Below are 16,701 nucleotides of genomic sequence, written 5' to 3'. Positions count from 1 at the left end.
CCACAAAAAGCAAGATGGGACCTTTTTATTTTAGCCATAAAATCAACAACTACAGTATACTGGTATTCAGGCATTTGCTAAATCTCTGACTGATACAGGAAAAACTGAGCTCTATTTTGTGTCACCTTCAGGAGGTGTTGGGCATCATCGTCCTATCCTTGTTGCTCTTTCAGTGCTGAGATATGAGGATTTGGTAGAATGAAACACCTTGCATTCATGAAATATTCCTTATAACATCTGCGTCTGGTACTCAGAGGTTAGACATGTTGTTTTGGTTGCTAGCGCACTTGAGTTATACTCAGTCATGCATATAGAGCAGCACGTCGTTGTGAAACTTTTATCGTGTTTTTCAATCTTTTTCAACTCCATAACAGTCTCTAATGAGTTGTGTTTTCATGAGTCAGTTAAAGCAGTTGGCGCCGTGCCATTCATGTGACCTGTGTGTCTGCAAGCAGCAGATAAAGAGGGTGTCTGCAGAGAGCTGGAGACACTTATCACACAGAGCATCAGAGGGAGGCTTCCTGATCAATACACCCAGCCACTGTATGTGTGGATGGGAGCTATGCACCGTGCATACTTTACATTGTGCACATGTACAGGTTCCCATCCCTTTGAGTACATATTCCTTCATGAAATATGTGGCTGTAAATCAGTTTGACTTCTTTCTGTGAGGGTCAAGACCCAGACTATTACTTTAAAGAGCCATGTGGTCCTATTTTATGTTATTAATCGCTTTAAAATAGGGGATCGTTTGCGTATGAGCCAATGAGTGACACTCATTGGCTTTGGAACGAGATAGAAAGGGATCATAACAAGATAAACAAAGAGGAAATACAAATAAAACCTGGGAATGTTAAGTATTCTGCAGAACCTAGCATAGCGGTACTACTTTGCACAGATTCAAAACGCAGACAAAAGTTACACAATGCTCTGTTTCACATTTCCAACAGGTGATAAAGCGTGAGTGCACATACCTGTTCTCCTCAGATTTCTGCGATACCTCCAGCGCTCCCTCCGTGTGTAGTCCTCTCAGAAAGATCAATAGATCCTCGTTTATGGGCCGGTGCTATCCAAAATACATCCATGGTGCAAGCCGAATGATATATAAAAGGATGCATGACAATGGTCTTTTTTGAAAAGCTTGCAGAAAGCAGCGTTTTTCCTGCAGAGCCGCTCCAAGTTAAATCTACTGTTTTGTAGCAGAGGTTTGGTTTGATGGGTTTGATTGGTTGGCAGCCTTGCCTCGCGGCTGGTGGACAGCGACATGCTTTGGATGCATATTTAGTATCTCCTCAGAAACATGCTTGAGTTTGTATAATTCTGTACTTGACAACACACTGGTAGCCTAAAAAGTGTCTTGTCTGATATTTAGTTAGCAGTTAGCCTCGTTTCCACTTTAGAGAAGCTCGCCGTGAAACCTGGGGTTTGGTTGTGTGCACAGAGATGTTTTATCCCACTTTTCCTTGAAAGTATCGTCTTTTTACTGGTTGTTTTGGAGGATAATCCACACCACAGTTACTGTCTTTCTTTAACCTCTGCCAACCACGAACTGAATGAGCAGCAGCAGGTGCACAGACAGCCAATCAGAGCTCAGAGTGGCAGCAGGAAATCCGACACACCTGGTCTCCAATCAGTGCCTTCAGAAACTTCATCAAAGCGTCTGCCAATCACTGCATGCAGACATTTAAACTGCTCTCTCTGTGATACATATTCAGCATCTGTTTCAGTATTTATTTATTGACCTTACACCAAGAAAGTATAGCAAGTCCTTTGCAGATGTATCATTCAAAGACTTTACGTTATTTAAGGAAAGGCTGGTGTTGTAGTTTTTAAAAAGCCCATAAAAGAAGGAACATTTTCTAATTTGTATATCAGAGTTTATAATTATGTCGGTCAGCAAATATTAATATGTATTAAAATATATAATGTTGTTTTCCTTTGACTTTCCCTTTAACCCTTGATCTGTATGATGTCATTTTAATTAATAACATAAAATAGCATGCCTATTCCTGCTCTTCACACTCACAGCACTTGGCATATTTGTATAAACACTTACCTTACATCCTACAGTAGATAATAATATTGTATAAGTGCAATATTTGCAGGATTTTGCAATATGTGCAATACTATCATGCGGTATAATTGTTCAATCAATCCCTCCACTATCAGGAATCCCAATTCAAATGGTCGCAATTACTTATTTTGTCCTAATCCTGCAGCCGTACATTACACAAATGGTAAATAATGTCATAGCAGTATGTTTAATTAACTTCTAAAGGACTCAATACCTTTTAAACCACACTCTTTATGTAATATTTGCGCATGTGAGGGCTGATGTTGTGCACAGCGTAAGAGAGTGTACTTTCTGTATGTGTAGCAGCCGCTGCATGCATGTAACATTTAAATGGCTCTGTTTACGTGAAAAGGCTAGTCTGTAGTTTAAAGCAACATTATCACCCAAACAAGGCTCCTCTGCTTCCACCCACTTCATCACACACACTCTTAACTCCCACACACACCTAGCTGGAGACAATGGCAACACATCGCAGGCCGAGATAATGTATTTGTGTTGACCTCCATCCAAATGGAAAGAAAATGATTATGCTTTCTATCTGCACGGTGCAACTGGGTACTGACTGATTATTCGGTGCCAGATTATCCTCGGCGAGCGGCGAGTTCCTGCGGAGCGAGAGAAAGAGACCTGCTTTATTTCAGAGGCTTTGGATCTGCAGAAATGTCTCAGTGTTGATAACGTCTCTCTTCCTGTTTCTCCTAGACTCCACTGCCAGAGGCCCTCAATTCAAAGGACACAATGAAGCAGGTGAGCTGCACTTGAACGCATCACATGGGGACGAAGGATTCTGTGGCTGTTTTAAAACTCCTGCAGACACACACTGATTTCTGCAAGTTTAACCCCTGAAACGCACAACGTTTAATTGAAAACAGCATGACAATCTGTTCATTTAGAGTGGTGGAGCAGCGTGGCACCATGGGAGTTGTTTAATGCCAGATCCCAGATGGCAGAGTTTAAGTGGCCTCGCCTCTGAAACAAATGCCTCGATTATTTCTGCAAGTTTTAGCACTTAAACACACAACATTTAAATCAAAACAGCAGTCAAATATTTTAGTTTGGGCTTGTTGTGCAGCGTGGCATCATGGGAGTTGTAGTCTTCAGCTTCTTTTCCTTCGGAGTTGATTGTTCAGGGTGTTTTTTAGGGTCGTCCCCTCTTCTCTGATATAAAAACAGGGAATAAAGTTTCAGTTGGAGGTTAAAAAGAGACGGTACAGAGTGTCTCCCTCTCCGCTGTTCGGCTGCTGCAAACGTTAGCCTAGCTTGTTTCTCTGATAACTTGTTAAGATTTGATTGGAGGCTGAGCTAACCTCAGAAGTTTCCTCCTCTCCAAAACAAACAGAAGCTCTGATGAAAACATTTACATACACCGGGTAAAGCGGTTTCACATTGATAGTCAGTGTTACCGCTACAAGGGGGCTACAAGCTAAAGGCTCACTTTGTTCTCTGCTAACTCTATCTCTGAGTTTAAAAAAAACAAAAAGTGTTAAAATATGGCTTAAAAATGGCAATCAATCATCTTCAGACAAAACTGACTCAAAGAAGATAGAGTTGATTGTTCATTTGTGACTTTAATCTCGGATCATTTCGTTTTGGAAAATAATCCTAATTATCGTTTTCACTTCCCTACAACAGCCCTTATATGCCATCTTATGAAATGCAATAATACCTTGATTTAAATTACATATTTATCTGAAACCTAACCAGATCTTTAGACAACATACTCCAATATTATTGCGAAGCGTCATTTTTATTCAACCTGACCGTTGAAAGCTGGATTTTCTCAGATCTCTGGTCATCAGCGTTGATTATGACGAAGCATCTTATAGTAAGTGAAGTGATTCCTCTGTCATGTTTTATTCAAACCCTCCTTAATCAGATTTGTGAGCCCATCTGTAGCGTTTTAAACTTCCTTTTCTTGACTTCTCTCTGGCTGGCACTGACCTTTAATGGTGCTCTTTAAACATGTTCCCTCTCCTCTCGTGCCTCTCATCGGGACTTGCAGCGCTTGCTTCCTCTCAAAGTGCTGAACTTGTCCTTTTGTTGTTATAATATCCTGCATTACTACTCAAGCAAGCCTTAAAAACACATTCCTCACAGGGCAGGCAGTCACAAGGAGTCTAAAGGGCGCTCAGGGCCCACAGTGGTTAATTGAACCACCCCCCCCCCCCCCCCCCCACACACACACACACACACACACACACACACACACACACACACACACACACACACACACACACACACACACATGCCTTATCTCACTTTCTTCCAGGAGAGGACTTTTAAAAGAGTGACTGACATTGAAAGTAAATCCTGTTAGGGAAGATACAGTTATTTGACTCTTTTACGAGTCATAAAATCATCTTAAAGTCCACATGCAAACAGTTTTCCATATTCAGATTACTTTATTGTCCATTATATTAAAACATAAAATGGAAATCTGTCTTCGGCACTAGCAAGAAAAACAACACACAGCATACAGTTCACACAGAACACATAAAATAACTGCATCTTAAAGTGACAACAGTGAGTGTCTGTCGTTGTTTCTGGACTTAAGTACAACCAAAAAGTCCTGAAATCCAAAACAAACAATGCAAGAAGTTGTCTTTTGCCACGAGAGGTTACAAAAGGAGAAAGAGAGCGGTTGGTTTTTCATTTTTATCCACATCTATTCATATTTATAGACAGTTAAAATAACGTGCAAAAGACTCCAAATGTTGCATACATCTATTTATTATCAACAAAACGACCATTTTGGGGGTTTTCCCTCTCCTGTAGTGTGTGATGTGGGTTTGAATGCATGTAAATGGTCTGCAAAGGCTAAAATCCCCTAATATGAACCTGAAAATCAACATAATATGTCCTCTTCAACCCAACATGAAACAATGCCTGTGCACTGGGGAAAGGAGCTGGAGAGGACAGAGGGTGCCTGCAGGTTCTTTGTTTGGTTGCTCAGCGAGTGTTGTCTCCAGAAACTAAAGGTCTTGTAATGAGCATCATGCGTTCTCATAGCACCGTGCACGATGGATGGTTTTTAATAACCTGTGTTTAGTTTGAATGCAAGACACGCATTTTGTCCTCTTCAGACAGGAGAAGGGAATTCATCTCTTCACAAGCTGCTGGTCTTTGTTCACATTTTGAAATATACGTTTCATTCGTGCAACAAAAGTCGGGCGTTAAAACTGATCTCTGCAGGGAAGAAATGTGTGTTATTAGTCTTTATTTAATGAGAAACATGCATAAAAAGTGGGGAAAAGAAGCGATTATTCAAGAGAGATTGAGCTATGAAGTCATTCTGCTATCAGCAGTCTGTAGGCAGGTAACAATCATGACTCAAAACATTCATTTACATGCAACGCCTTTCCAAAATCTGCACAACACAAGCACACTGCAACACCAGCACATTTATCCAAGCAACCATAAATACATAAATAAATGAAGTTGTATTTTTGCACCAGGTCTGCGCCGGTTTGAAGCTCAAAGCAAATAAATCGTTAATGATATATAGGATGTGCACGGTTAGATCATGTGTTTGTGTTCTTTATGGGACTTTTCCCACACACTCTAGGGCAGGTCAGAGGTGTAAGCTCATATGAACTGCAGCTACAACATCTGAGAAAAATTATGCACAACGACCCCAGATCTGTCACGTGAAAGGAGTGAAAGGGTTTTCTCTGCAGATCACAGCGTTGCATAAATATCCTATTCAACTCAAACACAATTTTCATCTGTAGCTGCTGCTCCTCTCACAACACAGCCCACAAAGGTCACACACGGTGAGAAACACAGAAACGTCTCGCCCACAGAGGACACACACACACACACACACACACACACACACACACACACACACACACACACACACACACACACACACACAGATGAATACCAAAGCACACACTTCTAAAGACTTCAAAAGATTACGACTAACACTTTCATCCAGCACTGAATATCATAGATCATGCGACGCTGTTGTGATGAATACTACGTTCTTGTAACAACAACTGCTGCTAAAGAGAGAAGGGTGTGTGTTTGTGTGTGTGTGTGTGTGTGTGTGACTGGAAAACAAAGCTGGAGGTTAATGAGGACGTTTTCCGCTCATGTTCAGGTGTATATCAGTATGTAGTGTCTCTCCTGGGACATGTCTCCATGCTGTAATGTTCTAAAAGCTCTTTATTTTTCTCATACTGCCTGTGCTGCAGCTCCTCTTTTCACTCTCTGTCTGAAACCAGAGCTCAGTCTGCTCTGATTGGCTAGCTGGCCAGCTCTGCAGAGCAGCTGCACATCATACTGAGTGTTTAATGTAACTTTCCCATCATGAGCTCTTGACTGTAAAATGACCTCAACAGCACAATGCATCGGGTCATAAAATGTGCATTAACTTCCTGTCCACACCTTACAGAGTGCCATACATCACACACACACACACACACACACACACACACACACACACACACACACACACACACACACACACACACACACACACACACACACACACACACACACACACACACAGACTGCTAAGTGTGTGCTTTATTTGGGAAAGGTGTTTGCTCAGTAACCCGACTCGTTTGGAACAATTACCTGCAGGTTAGAGCTGTGAGATGCATGATAAGGTGACCTACAGTCACACAGTCAACAATCAGAACCAGAATAAGGTTTATGGACAAGAGGTCTTTCACTAGCGAGACATTTCATTCATCGTTTGTGCTTTTAATAATCACAATAAGTGGAAATAAAAATAGAGATAATGTACTGCAAGTGCCCTAGATCAAAAACAGAATACTTTATCCCGTTTGCTTCCTTGAAATGAATAATAATAAATATTAAGATAATTTCTATAAACTTAAGGAGTTAAAGTTAGAAATGCAATAAAAAGATCAAATAAAATACAAATATTTTTATTACAAATCATTTTTGCAATAAAAAAATGTAATAATATCTAGTTAGGTTTATTTGAACTTAACAATTTAAATGTCAAATGTGCAGTGACGAATAGAACCAAAAACTAATATTTAAATGAACATATAAGAATGTGCAATAAAAAGATCAAAGAAAACTTTATGATATAAACACAAGAAGAGCGATCAAAATGATCTATATAAACTGTGAAAATGCCCTCTCTCACATTGGTAACAGAAGAATGTGTGTGTCATTAAATTAGTTCTGTTTTTGTTGTTTCTTATTCTTTATTAAATTAAATTCAGTAGAGTAGTTTACCGAAAATCCTGCAAACACATCTGCAGGTTGATAAATCCTTACAGTATTTAATAGATATTCAGTTGTGTCTTATTATGCCTTATATATTTTTCTTATTTTATGAAACTCTCATGCACCATTATGCTTTTCTTAGTGCACTCCTTTTTACGTTTAGTATTTTTTGAAGTTGCAGGAGCCTGAGACCTGAGAGTGCAAACTACCCTGTAGTGATTTTGCATACGAAAAATAAAGCTTTGAAATCTTTAAAGGAGACAAACTGAGCAGAAAACATATGCTCTGTGTATTTTGGATAGGGAAAGCTGAACAATGGTGTGCATACTGTGCAAAAACTATTGATGAATACGAGAGGGGATTAAAGTCTAGACAGAGCGAGTGACGGAGTATCCCTGCCTTTGACTCTCTCTGCCCTCAGTGAAATATGGCTTTTGATATTGTTTTTATTGGCCTGGGTTAGGTAATGGAAAATGGCCTCATCAAGGAAATCAGTTTTGGAGTTGACATGCCTGAGAATGTGGTCCCGGGGGGAAACGGGCCCCTGGGAACCCTGGTGACCTCGAGACAGCAAAACACAGCCGACGCCTCCGGGACATTACTCTGCTCAGGGCTGGGAACAGGAGGCAGATAAATATGCATAGTAAGGATTTTTATTTATCAACCGTTACTAATAGTCACCTGCTTCTCAGGGGGGGGGGGGGGGGGTTCATAACCTGCAGTTTTTAAATGTCCAAATGAGGCGTGATCTTATTAAATATGCGGTAACATTGCATGCATTTCCAGAACAGAAATGGGAACGTTGGATAAATTCTTGTTTCCTTTTGTTGACATATTAGAGTCAAATGGTTTTGCAGAGGGAATGTATTTGTATTACTCCATTACTAAGAAAATACTGCCATAAAAAGTCATTTTTCTGCATATTTTTAGATATAAAGTGTCTGTAAATCCGTGTGTGAATGGTGTATGTGTGTGTGCTAGATCTGCTGAGAGAGGAGGAGAGAAAACGGCCTCAAAAAAAATCGTTGTCTCAAAATGAATAGGGTAAAAGAATTAACTAACAGATATCTCCATGAAACTTCATTACTGAGATTATCACAATTCATTTCTATATTACGCGTTCTCTGAAGTGTTATGTGTTGAATTAAGGATAAATCTGCACACAAACAGACAAAGTTAGTCAAATAAACTCCTGAATGTGGATTCTAGTTTCTATTAGTCTGAAATAAAGACATGTTATAGAAGCAAAACAGCTCAAAGTGCATGGAAATGTTTTAGTCTCACCCCAAAGATGTAAATATTCAATGTTCAATGCATGCATCTAAAGGAAAAGCACTTTGGGCAAAAAGTAGAGCCTGGAGGGAAATCGAAAGAACCAACAGACGACCATCTGAGTCACTCATGGAGTCACAAGACTCTGCAGGAGATGTGAGGAGAGGGAGGAGCACCGTAATAAAAATGTCTGTCCGCTTTTGTCAATCATTCAGACAGAAGACATGATGAGAGGTGGTGTGATCGGAAGCAAACAGAAGCAGAGCGAACTGAAAATAAATGGGACAGCCGCATTTCAGCCAAAAACAAAGCTGGTTACATAATCCTCCTCCCTTCTGCATCAGTGGCTCGTAGGTTTCTGCAGATTTTGGTTTGAGATGTGTGTCAGGAGGGGGGAGAAGAGGAGGATGGGTTGGGGGGGGGGGGTTGAGGGTTGAAACCATTCAGCGAGGGCGGTGAGAAACTGAAAGTTTGTTGCTGTGAGTTGTAGAGGCTGTGAACAGCGAGGTGTGGGAGAGACGTTTAAAACAAATTCTCACCTCCTGCCACACACACACACACACACACACACACACACACACACACACACACACACACACACACACACACACACACACACACACTCTCTCGATCAAACATGGTCTTCTCACAGAGGGGAATTTGCTAAGAAACCACTCACCCACTAGGGTTTTTTTTTTCTGTCTGCTGCCACACAGCCCGTCTGTTCCAGAAAACAAGACCTCCTGTGTGATGTATATTTACCCTGCTTCTTTACGTAAACACACACACACACACACACACACACACACACACACACACACACACACACACACACACACACACACACACACACACACACACACACACACACACACACACACACACACACACACAGTTTCCTTACTACATAAAAGGGGATATTACTTGTATTGAAGCTGAAAATATGTAAAATATTGGCATTGATATGTCTAAGAGTAGCCGTCTGGTCTCCTGTAATAGCGCCATATCCCTTTTGAACATGCGTCAGCTGCCAGATGCTGTCATTAATTGACTTTTATCCACTTTCAAGCCACATTTATTTTAAAAAATTGTGCTTTTTAACTCACAGGATGGAAGATTTTAGTAATGAAATGTCTGGATCTGAAAGTATCAGAGAAACAGGCTGAGCTAACGTTAGCCTTTAGCTTGCAGTATTTTCCTGGGAAACACTGATTTTTAACATAAAATTGCCTCATTCGGTGTTTTACTAGTTAAATACATCAAGTCATTTGATTTAGAGAAGAGCAAAGTGTTTTTGTCTCCTAAAACTCTCTGAATTTAAGGTTAAATGAGAAACAAGATGATAAAATGTTAGCCGTTAGCTCATTGCTCCTCTGTTCACTGGAGAAACACTCATTTTTAACATGAAACTGCTTTACTCAGATCTTTTCCAGGATCTTTTCATAGGTATGTTTGTTTTAAAGAGGAGGCAACTTCTGAGGTTAATTTGGGCCCTAATAAAATCTTCCTACATGCCAGGGTGTAAAATGATAAGAGAAACAGGCTATGCTAACGTTAGCGGTAGCCCTACAGGAGAAAGCAGGGAGAAACTCAGGTTTTTTAACTGCTTATGCACTGTTTTTATTCCTTTATAGACCCCACTAGTGGCAAAAAATGACAGATTGTGCATTTTATGTCAACATAAGACTGTAATAGTTAAATCAATTCTCCTTGTTTGTTTAGTTTCTCTCAGATCGAGTCGTAAAAGCAGCCAGGTCAGTGTACAGCGTTCTGATGGAGAGGAGCTCAAATCTGATCCGAGACAGAAAGCATCACCTCAAAACCTACAGGTACACACACTGCTGGGGTCAGATTAAACAAAGACACAAAGTCACATGCATATTGAAGTTTTAATCTTCTTCCACAGACATTGTTGTTCTGGTAAGGAGCTCGTAGATTGGCTGATGAAACAAAATGAATGTCTGGCGTCCAGGAGTCAGGCAGTGGGGATGTGGCAGGTGCTGCTGGACGAAGGGGTCCTCATTCATGGTGAGACATTAAAAAGCTGAAGTGTTGTATTAATACTAAAGGGTTCCTGATGAGAGAGAGATGTCCACAAACGATGCAAGATGACTATAAAGCAAATACAAATAATAGAATAACAGAAATGCACACTCAAAGAGACTTTATGTTAATACAGAAAGATGCAAGATGAACAAAAATAGATAAAAAACAATCACAAAAAACGTGCTAAACATCTTAAATCGACATAACACCTTGACCAAAAATACAAAGCAATGCAAAATGACCACAAGGAGGCACAAAACGACAAAAAACAAAAACAGAAAAGGACTTAAAACAGCTAAGCTACCAAAAATGACTACAAAAAAATGCAAAAGGAACACAAAGACACATAAAATAGATACATAAACATGTACAAGGAGGTGCAAACGATTAAGAATAGACGTCCAAAGACCAAATAAAGATAATAAACAACTTCAGACGACCAAAACTTTCTGGAAGGAGATGTTAAATGAACACAGAGAGCGTTAGCGTTTCCACAGAGAAGCAAAATGACCACAACATTACTACAAAGAGTTGTAAAAATTGGTTAAAAAAAGCTGCAAAACATCTTTAAAGAGAGGCCAAATCAGTCATGAGTCGCTCTTCTTTAATATATTCAGATATTAATCTCTCAGGCTGAACTTGAGAAATCTTGAAACCTGCTTTTGCAACGACTAGTCGCTCAATCAAGTGTTCGCTGACCGCTTCACGAGACTCTGTTTCCTGCAGGAGAGCGCTTCAATCAGGACGTAAAAACTCCATCATCAAGGGGAGGGATCGCTCCGAATAAATGCATATGAGAGTGTCATTGTCAAACTAAGTCTCCTCAAGGTCAAACTTTTTCTGAACTAATCTGTGTCGGATTATAAATCACATTTCTGTAACCGCTGTTCCTCCAAAGGTCTGACTCACAACTGAATCTAAAGCGACTTAGAGAGACTGAAATTGGTGCAAAAAGGACATAAAACTCCCCCTCCATGTGATGATTTGTGTCTCCTCTGCTCGGTTTCTCGCCTCCAGTGAAACACGAGTTGAACTTCCTGGATAAGGACACGCAGTTCTACCGTTTCCAGGAGTCCGAGTTCAGTCTGCATCACGTCTCGGATGAGAGGGAGGGCGAGGAGGAGCTGCAGGAGGCGCTGTCTCTGCTCGCCCAGCTCGGCCCCGACGCTCTGCTCACCATGATCCTCCGCAAAGGGTCAGACTCTTCAGATATACGGCGATAAAATGCATGAAAACTGATCTTTATGGAGGATTATCTGAGTCCTTTTCAAAGAAGCAGAATCTAATTTACGGCCAAGAAGGTTTGGGATCATATATGACACTTTTAAGATTAAACCTTATGTCTGTATGTCTCTCTGCTTTCAGCCCGAGTCAGAGGAGTGCGGAGGATCTGGAGGTGATCTACGAGGAGCTGCTGCACGTCAAGGCTGCAGCTCACCTCTCCACCTCGGTCAGTCCCATCCTATGATTAAACTATTATATTCTTTTTAGTCCAATAATTGCAAAGCAGTTTCCGGAGCTGATGGTAGTTCTACATTTAATTTGATACAAAAGCTCCATTTTGGATTTGTTTTAGGGGTTCATTTTCTTCATTCATTTGTAAAAAGTGTGGGATTTTAGCCCTTTGCAGACCGTTTACATGCACACAAACCTATAGAACACACTACAGGAAAGGGAGTACTCCTTAAACCATAATAGGACCTCTTTAAAGGAGGAATAAATGCAGTTCAGTCTAATTTCTCCTCTTGTTGTGTCTGTAGGTCCGTAAGGAGCTGGCAGCAGTGCTCGTCTTTGAGTCGCACGCCAAGGCGGGAACAGTGTGTGAGTGTGACTGAGAGATTACACACAGACAAACACACACGTTCATTGTGTTGCACGACAGTCAATAACAATCATCATGTGTTTGGTGTCTAATTCTGATTGTAAAAGTCATGCATACACAGGCCCGTCGCGTTCAGGTAGGCATGGTAGGCAATTGCCTAGGGCCCCCGAGTAGGAGGAGGCCCCCCAAAGACGACAGGTTAAGATTTCTTTTTTTTTTTTTTTTTTTTTTTCAAAATTCAAAGAAAAGTCTGATACAAATGCAACATGAATCAAACAACATGCATACCAATAAGACAGGTCATGTATTCAACAGCAATGACGATTTTAAATAGCTTCATAATAATAAGCAGTCATCTGTATATGAAGGGCTCTGCTGCGACTGCGAGGGCAGCAACAGCGCCTCCCTAGAGCATGCGATGTCCGAAAAGCGCAACGACACATTGTAGTCGAAATACCCCAGCTCGAGGGGGCCCCCCCCTTTCCCATGCATTAGCGCGACAGCGTCAAGTGCAAGTGAAAAGTGAAAAATTAAAATGAAGCGAAATTATCTCTCCGGCAATCAAAAAAAGAAGAAGAAAAGGGAAGAGGAGCAGAAAAGAAAACAAGACACCGGTAAGTAGAATATACACAATCAACATGAAAATTGTGCCAGGCAGGGTATACCATATTTTGCTAGAGTAGCGAGGTTGTAACGACGACTAGCTAGGAACCAGTGGTTTGGCATGCTAGCATGCTAACCAAACTTAAACTGCTACCTTTGACTTCACTATAAGTTCATAACGTTATCAGCTGGCCAAATTGATCAACGATTAATTCCTCTTAATATCCTAAATAAACTTCACATATGTTTTCAGTCGTTAGAGCCTTGAGACAACCAGTGAAATAGTTATTCCTGTAGTAGCTAGCTATTTAATAGGAGATTAACATGGGAGTTTACAATAATTTTGCTAGAATACCATTGGGTTGATTTACTTACTTTATTTACATTTTAACGGTTAACATCCCGGCGCAGATCAGCCACATGAAGAAAACAGCCACTTTAGTGTCAATTAATCCTTTCTAAACCTATTCTGCTGTTTGTTGTTGTTGGTCTCCATGATAGCTGTAAATACCACTGGACCACCGTTAAAAACTGTACCGATAGCTTTGAGCTTTTTCTATGGGACACAGACAGTACACAGACACACACAGACACACCACGGGTGCGGGGGATGGCGCTGTTGCCACTCACAGAATTGATTTCAGGAAAACAGCTCGTCTTAGTGACTGTATTTCTGTTTTCAAACCAGTGAAAACGGGATTATTGTAAGATTTTATTATTATTTTTTTTTTACTTTTTTTTGGTGAAGCAGTGCTTCACCTGTAGTCGTATAGAAACCGCCACTAAACCGCCTAGTAGGAACTGTGTGTAATGCTTTTAATATCTATTTCACCACAATTATCAGACTGTAAAATGATAGGATTTCAAAAGCATTTGAAAAATAACCAAGCTAATCATACAGTACTTATTCTTTCTCCAAGGGGCATTGCTGAAATTTCTTCATCCCGCTCTACCAAGTGTTGTCTCTGGTGCTACTGAAGGTAACGTTCTTTTCTACCTATTATTAGTGCCTTCTATCAACACACTTGATGTTATCAAAATGACTTTACATTTTTCTAATTCAAGTCATAGTTGTGTGTATTCATTCCACTTGCCCACAGAGTCTTCTGGACATTTCAAATATGTGGGACATTCACTAATGTTAATGAATAACTGAGTTGTTGAGATCAATGCATGCAAAATGTGCAATATAAATAAAAAGAATATTATTTATGTATTTATTTATTTTTGCACCAGGGCCATCAACATCGTCTTCGTCACATGTTTATGAGGAGGAGCAAGTGGAAGACAACATTGCGGCGTCCACACCACTTCCCAGCAGTGGTTCAACAGAAGGTGCATTAAGCCGCACAATTTCAACTTATCACCTATCATAGTGACCCAAAGTTATAGCAGCATGTGCTGTGAAAGTGTATTAAAATGACCATTTGCTATAAAGCGTTACACAAGTAGATCACCATACCTTAAGCATTTAGTTGTCGTACTTCACACATGAAACTGTGCCATGAATTAATTTGTAATTACATATTTTTCAGCAGTGCCATCAACTCCATCACGACTTGAGGAGGAGCAAGTGGAAGCATCCACACCACTTCCCAGCAGTGGTTCAACAGAAGGTGCATTAAGCCGCACAATTTCAACTTATCACCTAACACCCATGTGCTATGAAAGTGTATTAAATGACCCTTTCTTTTTAAAGCATTATACAAGTAGATCACCATTCCCTAGTTGCTGTACTTACCACATGGCAATTGTGCTATAAATTAATTTGCAACTATATGTTTTCAACAGTGCCATCAACTCCATCTCCACTTCATGAGGAGGACAAAGAGGAAGATGACATTGACATGGCAGAGACCACCCCACCATCCAGAACTGGGGTACCTGTAGGTATTGCAAGCACCACATTAAGTGATGACCCAGGATGTTGGCCCAGTGTCCTAACAAGCAGTATGCGCTGTGAAATAGTCAAAAAAGGACCTGTGCAAATCATGGACATTGAATTCCCGCAAAACTTAGACAATCCTCCTCGAAGATTCACCAAGGACAGTTACAAAAGAACCATGAAAAATGGTGAGAATATACATCGATCGTGGCTGGTGTATTCCATCCACACAGATGGAGTGTTCTGTTTCCCTTGTACTGTTTTCGGGAAGCGTGAGCGTGACAATGCCTTAACGACCTGTGGCTACGGTGGATGGAAGAACCTTTCCTATCGCCTAAAAAAACACGAGTGCACAAAGGTGCACTGTGACAATGTGAAAAAGTGGCACGACCTTCAGAGGAGACTGCAAACCAGTACACTGATTGATCAAAGACAGATGGAGTTGATGCAACTTGAAGTTGAACACTGGAAAGGCGTGATTCGGAGAGTGATTGCCATAGTTTCCCATCTGGCAGAACGCAACCAGGCTTTGAGAGGAACTACCAGTACCGTGTATGATCGCCACAATGGGAATTTTCTGGCTCAAGTGGAACTCCTAGCACAGTTTGATCCGGTAATGAATGAACACATCAGACGAATACAATGCAAAGAGACAAAGGTGCATTACCTGAGTGGAGTCATTCAGAACGAAATCATTCAGCTGGTCGGAGACAAAATCCTACAGGAGATTGCAAGAAGAGTGCACAAAGCAAAATACTTCTCCGTGATCATGGATTGCACTCCTGACATCAGCCACAAGGAACAACTTTCTGTTGTTCTCAGGATTGTCAACTGTGAAACACCTGTTTCTATTGCTGAGCATTTTTTGGGATTTGTACATGTTGAAGACACAACTGGTAAAGGGCTCAGTGAAATCCTGCTTGACCAGTTGGAGAAGCACAACCTCAGCATTTCAGATTGCCGTGGGCAGTCATACGACAATGGCAGCAATATGATGGGCCACAAACAGGGTGTGCAGGCAAGAATTTTAGAGCTGAACAACAAGGCGCTATGCATCCCATGCAGCAGTCACACACTAAATCTGGTTGTGTCAGATGCTGCCAAGTCTTCAGTGTTGTCCATGTCTTTTTTTGGTATGCTGCAACGACTGTACAACCTTTTCAGTTCCTCTGTGCACCGCTGGGCAATTTTGAAGCAGCATGTGAAGCAGCTCACCCTTAAGCCACTTTCAGGGACGAGATGGGAGGCCCGAATTGACAGTGTGAAGGTAGTGCGGTACCATCTACCTGAAATACTAGACGGACTGTCAGCACTGGAGACATATGCTACAGAGAAGGGGGACTCAGAGACCATGTCCTCAGCAAAAAGCTTACATGGTGAGCTTAAAACATGGTCCTTTCTTCTGTGCACAATAACCTGGTACAACGTTTTGTATCAGGTTAACCATATGAGCAAGCTCCTCCAGAGCCCGGATGTTTCAATGCAAACACTGAAAAAAGAAACCGAGGGAGTGACAGAGTACCTAGAAGATTTCAGGGAAAATGGACTCGCATCAAGCCAAACGGATGCAATGGAGATTGCAGAAGATCTGGAAATTGAGAGGAAATTGCCTGAGAAAAGGCAACGTAAAAAGAAAAGGCAGTTCCTTTACGAGAGTACAGATGAAACCCAATCGACCCCAGAAGAGGCCTTCAGAAGGGACTTCTTCCTGCCTTTGGTTGACACTGCCATCACCAGCCTAAAAGACAGATTTTCCAGACTGGAGGGGGTGTATGCCCTGTACGACTT

At 41.0% G+C, this 16,701-nt stretch overlaps 1 protein-coding gene across 3 annotated transcripts in view; it reads left to right on the top strand.

Moving 5' to 3' along the window:
• rapgef3 (Rap guanine nucleotide exchange factor (GEF) 3) overlaps positions 1-16,701 on the top strand; it is a 35,896-nt gene that overhangs the window by 8,085 nt on the left and 11,110 nt on the right. For all 3 annotated transcript variants that reach the window (XM_063886889.1, XM_063886897.1, XM_063886880.1), the window contains 6 exons: positions 2,777-2,821; positions 10,280-10,386; positions 10,464-10,585; positions 11,621-11,798; positions 11,969-12,053; positions 12,364-12,424. In XM_063886889.1, the coding sequence (XP_063742959.1) occupies positions 2,777-2,821; positions 10,280-10,386; positions 10,464-10,585; positions 11,621-11,798; positions 11,969-12,053; positions 12,364-12,424 (598 nt within the window). The remainder of the gene's footprint in view (positions 1-2,776; positions 2,822-10,279; positions 10,387-10,463; positions 10,586-11,620; positions 11,799-11,968; positions 12,054-12,363; positions 12,425-16,701) is intronic.

This window comes from Eleginops maclovinus, chromosome 1 (genome assembly GCF_036324505.1).
Source record: "Eleginops maclovinus isolate JMC-PN-2008 ecotype Puerto Natales chromosome 1, JC_Emac_rtc_rv5, whole genome shotgun sequence".
Lineage (NCBI taxonomy): Eukaryota > Metazoa > Chordata > Actinopteri > Perciformes > Eleginopidae > Eleginops > Eleginops maclovinus.
Note: the sequence above shows the minus strand (reverse complement) of the source record. Positions and strands in the feature narration are given on the sequence as shown.